Source organism: Corythoichthys intestinalis, chromosome 9, assembly GCF_030265065.1.
Source record: "Corythoichthys intestinalis isolate RoL2023-P3 chromosome 9, ASM3026506v1, whole genome shotgun sequence".
In the NCBI taxonomy this organism is placed as follows: domain Eukaryota; kingdom Metazoa; phylum Chordata; class Actinopteri; order Syngnathiformes; family Syngnathidae; genus Corythoichthys; species Corythoichthys intestinalis.
In genome coordinates this window covers 37,627,487-37,645,477 of record NC_080403.1, presented here as the reverse complement: position 1 = coordinate 37,645,477, position 17,991 = coordinate 37,627,487, and the positions used below count along the sequence as shown (strand labels likewise).

General features: G+C 39.1%; 1 protein-coding gene across 22 annotated transcripts in view; it reads left to right on the top strand.

Annotated features, from left to right (window-relative positions):
* Positions 1 to 17,991, top strand: part of cast (calpastatin) — a 91,140-nt gene that overhangs the window by 19,937 nt on the left and 53,212 nt on the right. For 11 of the 22 annotated variants that reach the window (XM_057845406.1, XM_057845399.1, XM_057845397.1 and 8 more), the window contains exon 1: positions 3,878 to 4,047. The exons of 7 other annotated variants lie outside the window; for them this stretch is intronic. In XM_057845406.1, the coding sequence (XP_057701389.1) occupies positions 3,883 to 4,047 (165 nt within the window). In that variant the 5' untranslated portion in view covers positions 3,878 to 3,882. Of the gene's footprint in view, positions 1 to 3,877; positions 4,048 to 17,698; positions 17,886 to 17,991 lie in introns of those variants that run through there. 4 more of the 22 variants (XM_057845407.1, XM_057845401.1, XM_057845392.1 and 1 more) reach the window with 3 other exon arrangements.

Sequence of the window (17,991 nt, the reverse complement as noted above, 5' to 3'; positions counted from 1 at the left end):
AAAAGTCCGCTAGCTTAAATACTATAAAATACTTTTTTTTAATTTTTATTTTTATAAAGTGCTCTTAACAAATGGTTCAAACACATATTCCCACAAAAAACTGCTAAATATACCTATAAACTTAATTAATTGCGAATGCATTAAAAAAAAAAATTAGCTGAAACAAAAACTTAGCTTATGTTTGTCTTAACAGAGAGCAGCTGGATTCAGCTATGTGAGATGAGTAATGTCATATTCACTGTCACCACTAGAGGGCGGTGTGTCCACCCAAATCAATAAAACTAAATGCAAACACTTTCAAAACAAAACAAACCATTACAACGCCACTTTAATTAAACGACTACTCGAAGCAGCAAAATTTAATCAAATATTTTTGCTAATCAAATTACTCGAGTTAATCGAATAACAGCACTAAAATAAAGTGTTAACGGTTAATATCTTTTGGTGTAAATATCGCATAATACTGTGAGGACAGCTGCGGCTTAAGCCTGAGTTATACTCCTGCGTTGCGGTGACGGTGCAGCGACTACGGCGTCATTCGACATCCGATAGTTCTGCGGTGAGGGAACGCGTTGTTCTGTAATTCACCCCCAAGCCACTAGAGGGGTGTGGCGTTATGTTTGTACGGTTTTGGGGCATGCTCGTTGACTTCCGCTAGTCTAGTTTAATGGAGAAAAAAATAAACAATGCAAGATGGAACTATTGAAAGTAAATATTATGCTCATCAACACTGAATAAATATTGGACATACAAATGTTGAGGGGCAGGCGACGCAGAAGATGGTTTCGAGGCGGTCTGGCCGACTTTTGATGCCGCACAGAGAGTTTTAGACTCGGGTGGAGAGAGCTAGCTGTGGCGGCTAGCTTCAAACTGGCGTCGAGCACTGCGTTCAAGGTCTGCAAAGTCCTCATGCCCGATTTGTTTGCCGTGTCCTACAACCAGCCAGTGGGAAGCCATAGCAGATTTCTGGTGTCTATGGAACTTCCCAAACTGCGTTGGGAGCCTTGATTTTAACATTATCATAAAAAGCACCGAGGCACTCTCAATCAGTGATGATGTATCGTGTGTGAACTGTCTGTTATTGAAAATTAAAGATCAAAACAACTCTTTTGACACCAAATCTGTGCTTTATTCTTCATATGCTTGAAGTGTGACACGTAAATAAGTCACAGACTCACAGCAAACATATGTACACAATAAATGATGAAGTGCACCAACCAAAAATACGACATAAAGTGATAAAAAGTTGGCAGTTTTTGGCCGACTGGGTCACCGCTTCGTGTGGCCACTCGATTCCGAACACACACGTCTCGGTGGTTCTTCCATTTTTTTTTTCTTTTTTTTTTTTTTTCAATCGCCGACCTTGCCATTTGGCAATCACAATAATGTCTTGACGAGACTTGCTCTTCGATGATAGTCCCGTCGGCTTGGTCCATTTTTTGCGTGTAGAAAATAATGTTTGATTCAATTTTACAATGGCGGTGATTTCGCGCTGAACCGGAAACAACAGTCTGAGCGGACCAATCACAGTCCGTTTCTGGCATGTCATACGCGTCTACGCGACGCGAAGGTTAGAAAATCCAAGAGGAGCGCGTCAGGCTACGGCGCAGGGTCGTAATTCGGTTCTTCCTTGACGGCGCAGGTCTGACGCGGAAGTATAACTCAGCCTTTATAGTCCGATGCGTCTATCCATGAACAAATACTGTTTTCTAGTCAAATTTGGTCGGTGTGTCTTATGGTCCGAAAATTACGGTAGCTATAATGTTGGGATAGCTTTGTTCAAACTGGGGGGGGGGGGGGGGGGGGGGGGGGGGGGGGTGGATTTGGATTTGCTTTTTACCCCCTCCTTGATACATTTCTGAGATATCGGATCAGGACTCTGTATCGGCAAACCCTGAAAAGCACCTTTAGCTTAAGTTTAGCTGAAATAGCATAGTTAACAAAATGTAAATTTAGTTAAAGTGCCTGTGACACGAAAAAGCATGTTTATTTCATAATACACGCGGTATTTTATGCCCCTGAATGATATGGGCCGCTTGGATGTGTGTGGAAGCGATCGCTATTTTTATTTAGTTTTTTGAATCCTGCGCCATGAAAATGAGTGACTTCCGGCTTCGGTCTTGCATTGAGGAGGAGGGCGCTGTGACGTGTACGGTCGAAGACGTCCTCTTCACGCTAAAGTGTACTGTTGTGTATGAGGACGAAGGATTCAGCTGATTTTGCGGATTAATACGTTTATTTTTCGCATCACGCCAGCCAAACGGCTGCAGAAAAATCATTCTGTATGAGGGAGAGGCGTATGCGTCTTTTTGGAGTTTCAAAAGGTTCCCATTCACCGTGGATATTTACTGTGGGACCATTGGACTTACGAGGAAGTGAGTAAACATCTTGTTTTGTATTATGTCAAATACGAATACAGCGATTACAAAGTAAACACTACAAACTTCCTTTAAATGAAGGACTACTTACGTTTGATCATTGATAGGCATGTAAAAAGCTCTCCTAATGCTAATTAGCAGCAGCATGTTAGCTGCACAACAAATCCAGCCACCCTCCTCTGGGGAACGAACTGTAAATTGCTCTCCGCCGGGCGGTTTGCCGATCCACTAAGACAATCGACAACCGGGTCATCATGTCAAATAATCCAGGATAGTTATGTGTGATTTTCCACTTTGAAGACTTTGAAACATCATTCGGTTCGGGTTAGCATGTCGGCTAGCTGTCACGGCTTCTGGTTTGTTTACATTCTCCGAAGCCGGGGAAGGGAAATGACATATGTCCGATTTAGGTGTCATAAAATATCGTTCGGGAGGTGCGACAGTAAAGGTGAAGTCGACATTTTTGACCATTATGGCGTAATTTTGCCATGTCGTCCTGAATAAATGCATTTTTATTATTTCATATTCCATTCAGACCAAAGACTGTTATTTGTCATGAACATGCCATTTATTTAGCAATTGGGGAAAATACTTGGATAAAAAGAATATCCTGTAAAAATATTGAAGTAAAGAGACAGAAACAATGACATTTTTCCGCTCTCTTCGTCGCGTTTTCCTCGTTGTGAATAGTTCCCCCTCGACGGGCTGACTGGTCCTTCTCAAGCCATTTATATAGCTATTGGGGAAAATACTTGGATAAAAAGAATATCCTGTAAAAATATTGGAGTAGAGAGACTGAAACAATGACATTTTGCGGCTCTCTTCGTCGCGTTTTCCTCATTGTGAATAATTCCCCCTCAATGGGCTGAATAGTAAAACCGATGAGCCCAGTCTACCGATGACGTCATCCACCTGTTGGGGACGCTAAAGCCCTATAATGGTAGGCGTGGCTAACCGGCAGATTAAAAGACTAATTTCTCGTCATCTGCGCTTTGCTAAATTGTTGTATATAGTCCAGTCGTCTCAAAATATGATTCTAATCCACATAATAATGCCATTTAAGACTTTTTTTCTCGTGTCATATGCTCTTTAATGTTAATGTGAAAGATGCAGGAAGAATTCAACTCTTAACGCCTCCCTTTGTTGTTGTCAGTAGGAAGTTGGCCTACATGCTCCCTTATATAACAGTTGATTGATCTGTGTTTGTTCATAGACCAAAAACTGGATGTGTGCATGTAGACTGACTAAAATCTTAGATACTGCAGCTTTCATAATGAGAGATTAAAAAAAAAAGTCACATCATATTTATATCCACAGTGTTCATGTTTGCGTGTAAGAGCATGAGATGAATGTGGTGGCTCAGATCACTCCTGTTTTAATCCCAGAGAGTTAAAGCCCAGCCTCTCAGTAGCTCATGCGCGTTTGAGCCTCCTCTCCTATCCTTCCACGTCACGCCCCTTTCCTCTCTGTCCCCTCCTCCTTTTCCTCCATTTCCCCTCCCTGCATGTTGGAAACATGCTGCGAGCCGACAGTCACGCCAGCGGCTGACAGACAAACACTCACACATAAACACACACTGGTGCCATCAGCCAACATGGGGCAGATACTGAGCTGGATCCGAGGCCCCCGTGAGACCCCGACCCTGCAGGATGTTGCCGTGGAGGAGCAGGTGTGTGTTAATGTGTGTTAATGTCTGTGAGTGCTTGTGCCATGAAATTTGCTGGGCAACCTACTGAAAGTATCCACGTGTGTTTTGTTTTGTTCCTGTAAATCAGCCTGCAAAGAGGCAGATACAAAGCTTTCCGTGCAGTTTGTCTTTTACTGTGCGCCACTAAGAGAAAGTCTTACGAAGGAAAACTGCTGGCACAAGTCCAAGCCAAGACCTCTCTCACTGGTTTTGGAATGTGGTGCTCCTGGTCAGTCCTTGCAAGTGGAAAGTTCTTTTTTTAAGCAGTGAAACAGTAAAGCATTGCCTGCACAAGGCGTTCACTGTTGGCCTACATTTTCTATAGGCACACAAGGGAGTTTGTTTTCTTTTCCATTTTGCAGAGATTGTTGATATTCAGGAAAAGGCTCTGAGTCCTTGGAGAGTTTCTGTCTGCGTCTCGCCCAAATAGCATTCTCATGTGATAATGTGCTGCGAAGGAGTAATCTGAATGGGTGTGTTGCAGGTCTTGTGTTTGAATGTGCTTTTTCTTCTTTGAGCAACCTCAAACGGAGACACGTGACCTTTAGTGCAGTTGACGGTTATTCGGTTTAATATTTTCATGAGTGTTTTGGGATTATATAACAGATCTGCATTGACTATTCAGTTTTCAGTATTCCTATGTTTGTTTATGCATGACTGGCCAGCAGAGAGACATGATCATTTTCTTTGGAAGGTTGTTATGTTCAGGTTCAGTCCGACCATTCCCAGTAGCCCGGAAGCATTTTCATTACAAGCGCAGGAAACAGTCTCTGGGAAAACATATCAAGTCGGCACATGCACGAGCATTGGAGCAAAGTCCATAGATAAGAGGAGTGCAGAACCATTAAGGTTGAGTTGTGCTTTTTATTACCGTATACTTTAGGGGTGGGAATCATCAAACAACTCCAGAGAGATGCATTAACCCATGATACATTACAATAATCACATTGTCACATGTTGCTTAGTTACCATTAATGACTTTAGAATTTGAATCTGATCTCCAAAGTTTCCAATTCAATCTGTTTGGGGTTTGTCTGTGATTTAGGAGTGGTTTACTTCTGTGTTTTAAGTAACCACAGGTCCGCTGTGTTGGTCCGTGTCATGTTCAGGTCACTGCACATTTGTTGCAACTTGTCTTGAGTCTGAAGTGTAGCCGTCATCAATAACTTTTTATTTGAAAGTGGCTTATGTCATTTTTACATGTATGTGATGCAAATCTTAAAATAGGCAAAGGGGATTTGCTGAATGTTTGAGATGAACATCTTTCTATATTTAGTACAGCGTTGTGTAATACAAAAGTAAATTAGGCGCATCTGATGGATTTTCCTATGGAGTAGTTATAAATTGCATTTAAGTTGATTGTAGAAAAATACTCAGGTAGCAGCCAGGTGTAATTTTGAAGGTTTTTTCCACATCTGTCATCCAAAATCAGTTTCACAGGCTGAAGGGCTTACCTTTCCAAATACTTTACATAGTCTTCTGTTTTTGTTTCTCCTGTCTGCCTGTTTGTCCTGATATGTAAGCAGTTGAGATTCTTGGTTTGAGACGTAACATGAACACGTGGCTGTGAAAAACGTTGTTGACATGCAGTGTTGTTTTTGGCAGCCCTTTTAATTTTCGCTGTCTTTTGGACGTTAAAATACTTTTTAGTCTTAGTCATATTTTAGTCGTTTCTAAGTGTGTTCGTCTTGTTCTAGTTAAAACTCAGAAAAATTTCATCTAGTTTTAGTCGACGATTACTCCGAAAAATTTCGTCTAGTGTTAGTCGACGATTACTCAAAATGTTTCTGTCTATAAACTTCAAAAGTTTTAGTCCTTTGATAAATAAAGGTTTCCAACCATTTTGAATGAACATTGACAGACGAGCACACAATTGTAGAGTCTACAAAGACATCACCATCTTCGTGATGATAATACACACTCAGCAGTAAAACAACACATTATTTTCAATTAATTAAACTCACCTGGACGCCACAAACGTTATGTAAAAAGTTTTCCAAGAGTATAAGACAACACTCACCACGCTAAATGCTAATGCTAACGCGAACGCTATGCTAACGCTACAAGTCACACATTGTGTGAAGATCACTCAGCACAGACCTTTAAAGAGAGACAGCGAGAACGAAAAGTGGTATTTGGTATGTGGCAAAATAGATTTTGCCATGTGGCATTTTTTTCGCTACGTGGCATTTTTTTGGTATGTGGCAAAATGGATTTTGGCATGTGGCACTTTTTTGGCCATGTGTAATTTTTTTTTTTTTCGTAAGAAGGTAAGAAACAAAATGGATTTTGGCAGGTGGCATTTTTTTTCGCCATGCGGGCATTTTATCGTGTGTGGCAAAACAGATTTTGCCATGTGGCATTTTTTTTGCCCTGTGGCAAAATATATTTTGGCATGTGGCATTTTTTTGGGGGAGGGGGCATGTTGCAAAATGCATTTTGGTATGGTTCATTTTTTTGGGGGGGTATGTGGCAAAATGGATTTTGGCATGTTGCATTTTTTTTGTTGGGGTGAATGGCATTTTTTGCAGGCTAAGCACGTCCATGCCATTGACGGCCAGGAACGCTATGCTAACGCTACAAGTCACGTAGTGTGTGAAGATCACTCAGCACAGACCTTTAAAGAGAGACAGCGAGAACGAAAACTGGAATTTGGTACAGTATGTTGCAAAATTGATTTTGCCATGTTGCATTTTTTTGCCATATGGCAAAATGTATTTTGCCATGTGGCATTTTTTTTGGTATGCGGCAAAATGGATTTTGGCATGTGGCACTTTTTTGCAATGTGGCATATTTTTTTGGTAAGAGGCAAAGTGGATTTTGGCAGGTGGCATTTTTTTTTGTTTGTTTTTTTTGCCATGTGGCATTTTTTTTCGTATGTGGCAAAATGGATTTTGGCATGTTGCATTTTTTGTTTCTGGGTGTATGGCATTTTTGCAGGCTATTCACGTCCATGCCATTGACGGATATGCACGTCCAAATTTCCCATTCATTTTAAATGGCAGAAAAACGTGTGGCTGTGATTTTTTTTTTTTTTTTTTTTTTTTACCATACCCTTTATCACCGGCCAGTGAGTAGGCTTGTGTGTGGGGCGGGGGGAAGGCGCAGTGAGTGACACGACCAAACACTGCTAAGATGCGTGCTAACTACACATACAGTAAGAAAATGTCACACATTGTGAACTTACGACGGAAACTATGGCAAATTTTTAGCTCATTCTCGTCTAGTCAGACGACAATTGGCATCCATCTCGTTATGTTTTAGTCTCTCAAGACATGTTTTAGCTCGGCACCGTCACGGCATAGCCATGAAAAAAATTGTTCGTTGACGAAATATTTTTGTTATTGTCATCATTGACGAAAACAACTGTTGACATGTCATCAGCGTTGTGATTATCATGCACTACTTTTCACAATTGCTAGGGAGCTTTAACTCAATATCTTGATCTCGTTAAAAGCTGTATGTGCTTTCCGAAAGGAGATAGACTGACAGTTGGAGGGTAAGTTAAAGTGAAGGGCAAAAACTAGGGGATGATATATGGGGCTAAATTTAGAGAAGGCAGAGCAAAGGACACCGAAAGTGGGAGGATATAGATGCACAGGGAAACTGGAGAAGTTTCTTTGCTGCATTTAAACTTTCAAGCTCATGTAGAACTTGTTTAGGCCTCCACTTAGCCCAGTTCAGATGCGAAAAGCTTTCAATGTGAGCCTGAGGAGGATGAACAGTAGACTACATCATGTACTTTTATGGCCACATGTTGTCTTAAGAGTTTGGCTTTGACTCTATATTATTTATTAGAGTGTTTTTGCAGTCAGTTTATGGCATTGCCCTCCTAAGCACTGGAATAACACTAGAGGAAAGTCAGGATCCTGGTAAAATGCTAAAATAAAAAGTAAAAGCGCTCTCTGTAAAGCGCTTACTCTGCCAAGGTGCCAAGGTATTATTTATTATTATAGTTATTGTTCGTGTTTTTCGAGCAGTAGCAGGCCAAATGGGATCATAGCACTTATGATTCTGGGGAAGGTACAATTATTTTGTTAGGTTTGAAAAATAAAATAAAACTGGTCGAACCAAAGTTGAAACAGTATACCACACCATATTATTTATTTCTCCTGTCTTTTGTGTTCCTTATCCAGCTGCTATTTAGTTGATGGAGAGTGACATAACATTAGAGATAGGCAGAACGCTCCCATTTATGGTCTGGGGCAGAGAAAATACACTAATTGCATCATGACCCAAAAATGGAATGAAAACGTACTGTCGAATATACAGTATGTATGTGGGAAAACATTGCTGTGTTGTTTATTTGATATTTTTCAATGACATAACTACAGCTTTTTGAAATTGACACAGTTGAGCCAACTACCGTAATTTCCGGGCTATAAGCCGCTACTTTTTTACCTCATTTTGAATGCTGCGGCTTACAGCCCAGTGTGGCTTATTTGTTGATTTATTTGGATTAATAGTTACACTTTCTTTGACAGCGGCGTCATAAAACTGCCATAAGACCGTTATAATTATTACATGACACTATCAGGGGCATCAATGAATGCTTACTTTGCTTACTAATGCTTGCTTTGTCATCCGGCAAATTATGTCACTAACTCCATTTTTGTCCAGCTCGGATCTTTTACATCCATTCAAAAGTGAAATAAATTGCCAGATAACACTAAATGACATCTGTTCTAAGCATTAATGCTCTGTCATGTCAAAATTATGATAGTCTAATGACAATGACGTCTTATGGCGCCACTATCAAATAAAGTGTTACCAAATACCATAACTCGCAATTAATGAAACAACTACAGTAACAACAGTAACTGAAGAAGTAATTAGCACAGAGCATGCATTTTGATTGTAATTTACATCTGTAGTGCTGCAATGCATGATAGGAGGCATGTTAGACAACAACAGTGTTGACAGCAGGTGGCAGCTGAGGTTGACTGTCTCCTCTTATATTCCAGTGCGGCTTATCTCTGAATGAATGCCGTTTTTGTTTTGGTGGGGGTCAGCTTATAGTCAGGTGCACCTTATAGTCCGAAAATTACGTTATATACTGTATAGAGTTGGTACAACTACAACTTTCTTTTTATTTAGGTAATGCTTCACAGTATGGTTCTTTTCAAAAACCTACCACATGAAATAAGTAGAACAAAATATAACAGAATAATTAAATAATAAAAAAATATACACATAAAAATTATTAGGATAATATTCCACCTAAGGGTGTAACAGTACATGTATTAAACCGTTTCGGTACGGGGTGCTCGGTTCGGAACGGAGGCGTACCGAGCGAGTTTCTGACGTAATGTAACCCTTACTTTTCGAGACTGTGAGTCGATCAGGTTACAGTTTCTTTGTGTAGATTACAGTATATTTACTCCGTCTTCTCTACTAGAATGAGGACCAACACGGTGGGACAGTATATAACCCAGAAACGTCAACGGTGCGACAACGTGGCTGCCGCAAGAACGCAGTGAAACGCGGGTGTTAAAGTCAATCAGCCAATGCACACCAGTCGCAGTGCGGCCGCGTGTTAGACGCGTCCCAGAAGCGGCTCAACGCGATGCACGCGAAAAGAACGGCAGAGTTTATTATTTGACGCGAGATGCGGCCCTCCTGCGTCAATACTACCAGCTAGGATCAGGCAAACCGGAAGTCACTCGTGTAAAAATACGGTGGCTCCGGTCGATTTTTAAAACTAATATGCAATCGTAACCCACTTTTTGAGTCCATCAGATCTCTTGAGTGGTAGATCGGGGCACAGTTGACTTGTCTTTGTTGATTTACTGCTGTGTTCTCGGCTATAATAATAACCAACATGGCCCCGTGTTCAATACAAAACCCTCCTACCACAACAAAACAAGTAGGAACTAATATTCACATCGGAACTAAAGTTATACAACATAAAATATACAATATAAATGAATACTACATCACATTTGGAAAATATAAACACATAATAAAATAAATAATAGCCCATTTAAATAAAATAAATTGAAATGAGCTAAAACACCTGTAATTAAATAATAAGAATGATACACAGATCCTAATTACACAATTAAATTTATTAATTTCTGTGTGGCGCTTTAACTTGAGAAAATCCACCAATAAAGCTTTTGAAAACCGTTCATAAGAAAAAAAATGATTCATTGAGGCATTTCACTTGTAAAATACATGTTAAAATCTTTGTCATTGGAATTGCTTTTCTCTTTAGCACCGGACTTCTTTTTTCTTCTTTCTTTCAGAAAGAAAGCTGACCAATATGCGGGGTCTGAAAGGCAAATTGTTGTTGGATTATTATCTTTAAATACCTGCTACTTTTTGAGCAGAATTCTAGCTTTGTATAGTCTAGTGTTCTTATTGTTGAAAGCACAAAAGCGTGTCATAAACAACTAGCACATTTATATTTTGCATTTTGTTTTCTTACGGTACCGAAAATGAACCGAACTGTGACCTTAAAAACCGAGGTCCGTACCGAACCGAGATTTTTCTGTACCGTTACACCCCTAATTCGACTGTAATGACTAAATAAACACATAAAACTTTACTAGCAGTAAACCTAACCCATTTTTTCACAATTTTTTCTGACATTTACACATTCAAACACGGTGACATTGATCGCCCCTTTAAGTAATCATCAATAATAAAAAATTTACAAACATATAGTTTTTTTGTTCATTATTGTGACCAGCGGGTTGCAATGGGTTCATATCAAAGGCTTAATGAATCTTTAAACTTACTTACTTTGTCGACAAAATGAACAACTTCGACAACTTAATAAACCTGTAAAACCTGATAAGTATTTATCTTTCACTTCTGTACCAGAACCACACTGGAAAATAGTGCTTCCAGTATATCCCTCCTGTTTTACTCACAAATAATTTCATGACTCATGAAATTTGTATCTGAATTTAAAGCTATGATTTTCAATTCAAAGCATTGAATCATCTCCAATGGGTCTTTTAGGAACAATTAAATTATTTTCGCTTCTTATATTGAAATTAGGGCTGTCAAAATTATCGCGTTAACGGACGTTAATTAATTTTTAAAATTAATTACGTTAAAATATTTGACGCAATTAACGCAGATGCCCCGCTCAGACAGATTTAAATGACAGTACAGTGAAACGCTCACTTGTTGTGTTTTATGGAGTTTTGCTGCCCTCTGCTGGCGCTTGGGTGCGACTGACTTTATAGGCTTCAGCACCCATGAGCATTGTGTTAGTAATTGTTGACATCAACAATGGCGGGTTACTAGTTTATTTTTTGATTGAAAATTTTACAAATTTTATTAAAACGAAAACATTAAGAGGGGTTTTAATATAAAATTTCTATAACTTCTACTAACATTTTTCTTTTAAGAACTACAAGTCTTTCTATCCATGGATCGCTTTAACAGAATGTTAATAATGTTAATGCCATCTTGTTGATTTATTGTTGCAATAAACAAATACAGTCCTTATGTACCGTATGTTGAATGTATATATCCACCTTGTGTCTTATCTTTCCATTCCAACAATAATTTACAGAAAAATATGGCATATTTTATAGATGGTTTGAATTGCGATCAATTGCGACTAATTACGATTAATTAATTTTTAAGCTGTAATTAACTCGATTAAAAATTTAAATCGTTTGACAGCCCTAATTGAAATACAATTTAGATGTACAATGGATTACTGCAGTTGCACACTATTTGGTTGTTGCAATAAATAAGTTGTGATTTCTTGGGTCTTTCAGTGGATTATTGTTTTGCTGTACATCACATGAATGTAAAGTTAAAGCCAAAAGCAAAACATTAAATACTGTATTTCTACCTGTGTTTTGACCACAATGAAAGATCAAAATCATGTCACACATGAACATATTTATAAGTGTATGTTGCTATACAAGCTTTCAGTTGCAGTTTTTTGGCTTTGCAAATGAAGGCATGCGCACACACGTCAGATATGTACTTCCTGTTCACATTTACTTTGGTGTTCTCAGCAGGAAATTGCAAAACTGTCTTCAATAGCTAGCTATGACGTATATTTTGTTTGCCATCCGTTTTGAATCACTGAAGTCTGCTGTTAATGGAAAAAACTTGCCACTTTTTAATGTTTCGTCGCATCTACGCAATTCCAGTTTGTTCTTTTTTTCCTAATATAAACTATCATTTCACTCCTATCAGATGCAAGACTTCCATGCTCTGAGATGAATAACTTTACAGATTACAACTTCTAAATGGGTGGGGTCAGGGTCTGCTTTGGTTCATTATTTGACAACACAGATAAGTGTTGTGAGGGGTTACAGAGTAAGGCATTTGGCTCCAGTGCGAGCATGCAGTGTTGTCTTTCGGAGACACACTTGCTCTTTGTTGAAGTCAAAAGCAGAATGAGAGACTCTGTTGTCTTCGTTGGTAAACCTGTTAAAGTAGATTTATTCTACTCAGATCCCACAGCACCCAAGTATTCCTAATAGGAAGTTTTTGTCCTTTTGAGGGTTTTTCTTTTTTTTGAAAAGGGTAAAGTTCAAATATTTAGAAACTAGGGGGAGCCCTTTGAACATACAGGCACGCCTTTGTGAAAGTTCTGCTTTAATGAAGACTGTAATTTGAGTTTTATAATCATCCACTCTCTGGATTTGAGGCAAGTCCAGTCATGTGATGTTTTCACGATTCAAACACATGTTCACATGCAAGATCCAAAATTTGCATAAAAAGTTACTGGCCACAATATTAGATACACTTGAACATAATGGTTATTAGTCTATTTAGTTTCGTTAATAGGGCTTATTCTCTTTAAGAGTCCCAGGCGAGCTGAAGACTATCCGAGGGTTACTTTGAGCAAGATGTGTGGTACAACTTCACATTTGGTTGCTACCAAATTTTAGGGCACTGGCATATAAAGAATTATTATCACCTATACCTAGATTAAAGCTCCAAAAATACACTCTTATACATAAAAAAAGTAAGTTAACTAGTCAAATCACCACAATCACAATTATTTGGTGAATGTGTAACTTAGAAAAACACTGCAAGCCATTTACTATTAATACAATCAGTGGCATCGTTCTTAAATAATTTTCTAATAGTTCTCTAAATAATTTGGTGTTGTTGCATTTAAAAAGACAAAACATTATTTAAAAAATGCTGACATATTCACCATGAAGTTGCCAGAATATTAGTTTGAATCAATAATCATATAACCTGTCATTATTAACTTAAATATTATCATAAATCTATCACATCAACAAAAATATAGTCCACGTTTTCACTGTCACCTTGCTCACAGTCGGTACAGGCGTTTTGACGAATGCAGTTCACGCAGGGGTGAGGTTGGGCATCGAGCGTCGATAGGATACGGGACTAACACTCCAGTTACACTCCTGGAACCCTTTGAATTTTTCTATTTCAAGTTTCGATGCTCTGACCGCCGACCGGAAAAAATAGCTGCCGAACGTCACGAAGAAGAAGCAACATGAAGACTAGCTCCGTTATGAGCAAATCATATTAGTTGCTAATTTAGCTTAGCACAAAACCGTGTTGCTTTGCTTCACAGAAATGACAACCAAGTAACAGAATAAACACACCAAAATGATATCATATCCTCTGTTAAAACATGCAAACTTACAGATTTTGTTTTATCAAGGGTTCCCAACGATGTGTAGTGCAGAGAGGAGGTGTGTAGCGTCTGTACACCTCAAGGATTCTTTTCCAACTAAAGTAGTAAGTTGTTTTTGCCTGCTGCTTCCAGTAAGTCAACACTTGGGAAAGCCAAGCGCACATAGCAAAACCAAAGAAAAACTGTAGAGTCCAGAGTTACAATCGTGGACGGATGAACAATATATCAGTTTAGAAAGAAATCAAACTTAAAAAAGTTAAGATCAAGGGACAGAACAATTGTCAGCCCTTAACTAATTTGTAAACGATACAATACAATAAATTACTGCGGCATAAGACACTTTAAAACATAGGCAAAAGAATATGTGTAAATGTTTTCTCCGTGTGTTTTTAAAAAAACAAACATCTTTGTGAAGTATTTTAACATGATTAATTTTAAAAAATTAATTACCGCCCGTTAACGCGATAATTTTGACAGCCCTAATTTATATGCAAGTTAAAAATAACCCTGTGAGAAATTCATAGCAAAGGTAATTGAAAGTTCATATAATAAAAAAAAATAATCAAGATGTTAAGAAATTCATATAAACCCCTCCCTATTAAAAGAATCGGAATCGAGAAACATTTGGAACTGGAATCGAAACGTGGAATCGGAACCGATCAAATTCAAATGACGCCAAGCCTACGCAGGGGTGCATTTTTCGGCACAACAACGGCAGCTTGTGTGTGTGTACCTCTGACGCACACGGAGCAGAGTGTGATGAATGGATGATGGAATGGAATGGATGAAGGATGGACATAAGAAGGTTTTCCAAGAAAGTGAGTATTTAGCACTGCTGGTAGTAACAGTTAGTTAGCTCCAGCCCTTAGCTAACAGCAGAAAGTCCCATGTAGTTAATAACAAATGCTCCGTGATTGAAAAATTAAAACCTAGCTTGCAAATTGCTGACTATCTCTGCGCACGTCGTACCTTTGTTGTTTTGCTGTCAAAAGTTACATCCCAGCTCTAAAACAATGCTGCTACTTAGCTGCTGCTAGCTAGTTAGTCTGAAATGGATTGTGAAGGTTTGGTTTGGTTGTTTACAGAGTTAAGTGTGCGCTCTTTTTACCACTATCGTTGGGATGACTTCCTTCTGGAGCATCAGCTGTGTTTCTCACTTTACACATAGATGAGTACAGGAGCTGAGCTCATTCACGTATGATCATCATCAATGATAGTCATAATAAAACTAGGGCTGTCAAAAGTAACGCGTAAACGGGCGGTAATTAATTTTTAAAATTAATCACGTTAAAATATTTAACGCATTTAACGCATGCGCGGAACGACCCACTCAAGCATTGCCGCGAACAGACTACAATGGCGCCGTTTGAAGTATATTGAGCGCTAAGGGCAGAGACAAGCAAGTGGAGTGGACACAGGTGTTACCGGCATCTGCCAAGTGGGCCGCTGTTATTTTCAGTGTGACCGGCATTGTCAGTTTGAGCAATGAGGAAGATAGTGGTCGAGCGAGAGAGGGAGCGAGAGAGTAGAGAAAGTGAGCAGTTAGCGCAGGCTCAAGTGCTGCGTCCCCCACATGCTTTTGTTTTGTTAATATACTGTAAGTACCCACAAAAAGTCACCCAGCGCCTCTCGGTGTTTATATGTACGCCGCGATCTTCCTCAGGAGGAAATCGGACGAACTGAGCCAACCGACCACAATGAGCCAACATGAATCACCGGTCCATAGCACCGCCAATTACTAAGAAGGGTGTATTGGCAACGCAGGCATTTATTGGAGCCGCGCTATTTAATGGAATAAGCGGTGGCATCTCTTCCGCAACTGTTATAACCATTGCGGCAAGCGACATGGGGAAGAATAACTGGAGATGATCTTTTTCTTACCAGATATACCATTTGGAGCAACCACTGTGACTCATGGTTGCTCAAATTCCCATCATGCATTTGGGCAGTTAAGAACATTTAAGTTGCTACAGTATCATTTAGGGAAAGCAAAACAAAAATAATATTCCAATCTCTCAAACATAAAATAATGTTCACAAAAAGAAAAGCGCTCAATGCAAAGAGATCTGGCATTCCCAATCAAAATAGCTATGCAAAACAATACTCTATTCAAACATTAAGTTTAGCTCAACATATACACTAGATGGCAATATTTAGTCACAATATACAAACTATCAAAATTACGATAACTTGTACTCATATTTATCTAAGAATTACAAGTCTTTCTATCCGTGGATCCCTTTCACAGAAAGAATGTTAATGTTAATGCCGTCTTGTGGATTTATTGTTATAATAAACAAGTACAGTACTTATGTACAGTATGTTGAATGTATATATCCGTCTTGTATTTCCATTCCAACAATAATTTACAGAAAATATGTAAATATAATAAATTAATTTTTAGGCTGTGATTAACTCGATTAAAAATTTTAATCGTTTGACAGCCCTAAATAATACACTAAAAATAATTGCTCCACCGCCTTTATTGACCTGTAGGAGTCAGAGCAGAGGAGCAAAGAGGGTAAGAGGGGAGAGACCTCTACAGGAAAGGTGAGTAGGAGTGGAGAAAGCCAAGAAGATGATTATATATAGCATACATACATACTCACACAATGGCTGCATCAAACAATGGTTCAGAAAAGATTTCACAGTCTTGCAGTCACGTCAATTGAAAAAGATGTGCTTTAGCATCTGAGTCAACAGAGTGAGTGACCGATTTGCCACCCTTAAAAACAGATTTTGAACAACTTTGATGCTTCCATCTACTAAGGAACTTGCATGTGTAGCCATTTTTTCCTGCTGATGCATCCATCCACTAGGTAACTTGCATTTGTAGCCATTTTCCTGTTGTTCTACTGTATTTAAAAAAAAAATGACAGAAACCACAACATTAATAATAGTAATTATGAATAAATGATCAGTGTTTGTTAGCTGTTTGTGAAGTTTTGTGCTTGTATGCTACGTTCAGTTAAATCCTGTGTATCTCCTGGTGGCTAAGCCCCATCTGTTCTTAAAACCTAGTGACGCCCCTGAATACAATATAATAATATCTAACACAACCTTGCCACTTTCATGTATTATTCCAAACCATTGAAGAACTAAACTACCACTTTAACTCAAAATTTGACCATAGTTAATGTTGCGGTCAGCACACGCATAGGCAATGACTGTTTAAGCCTGCTGGATTTAACTAGAGTGACCCACATTTAAACCAGAGTGTTAATCATGAAGCAGAATATAGCACTAAGGTGTGTGATGACAAACATGGAAAGCCCACACTTCATTGTCACTTAAGTGTTGTGAGTATTATTAGACACAGGGAGGTGCTGCAAATTCTTCTCACGACACTTAAGTAGTTAAAATGATTATCTTGCAAAAGCAGAACAAAGGAAGCCAGCCTTACATATTTTTTTCACCCTTGTTATTCTTATGTAATATTTGGCTACTGACTAGAAGTTTCCCGTGTGTTTGGGGTTATTTGTAAATATTTGAAGTTCTGTGAAGGCCAGAGGAAACGACTGAATTTGTCTTCCTTAGTCCTTTTGTTCTTTTTCTCTATATGAACTACTTCTTTATTTACCACCATGTTGGGTTGGGTCACAAGAACATGTGATGAGATCCGCCTCCTTCTTTTCTCTTCTTTCCAACCGCACACACTTAGTCTCTGTTGGAGTGGCTGTGCAGTCTAGATTCCAGAGCAGTGAGTCTATCAGTCACACCCAGATGCTGCTGAACAACACACCAAGTTTTGCTTCTATAGCCCTTTCTGTTTCTTATTTCGCATCTAAACTCTCCCTGCGTGTAGCCCACCGTGCCAGTTATTGAACTGCCACATCCCTATTTATGACGCCCTGATCAGGGACACCCCAAAGCTCCTGCATGGGTCAATGTTATTTATTTATTTTTCCACGCAGGCAAGTAGGCGGTTCTATATTGGATAGGCTGTCCAATCTGACTGAGCCTGCTCAGCTGGGTTCAGGGTGAAGGGGAGGGCTTTGAGACATGCCAGCCTGTGGTGCACTTCCTAAAGGGCGGAGCAGCAAGTTCTGCTCGTTGGGTGTGTGTTTTCAGACGTGTGTATGTGTGTGCGTAGGTGCATCAAAGTGGATTTAAGGTTTGCAGAGATGATCTAAGGTAACGTAGCCAGAAGAGAGAAGATTTTGGCCGTGCATTCAACAATTCATATAGAGGATACAATCTGTAAAGCAAACCTATGGTATGTATGCGGATGGCAGTTCTCTTTGATAAATGTGCTTTGTTTGGGTGTGTGGAAGGACTTCCTGACTGTTACCTGTCAACCCTTCTAAAATTGCCGGGTGAAA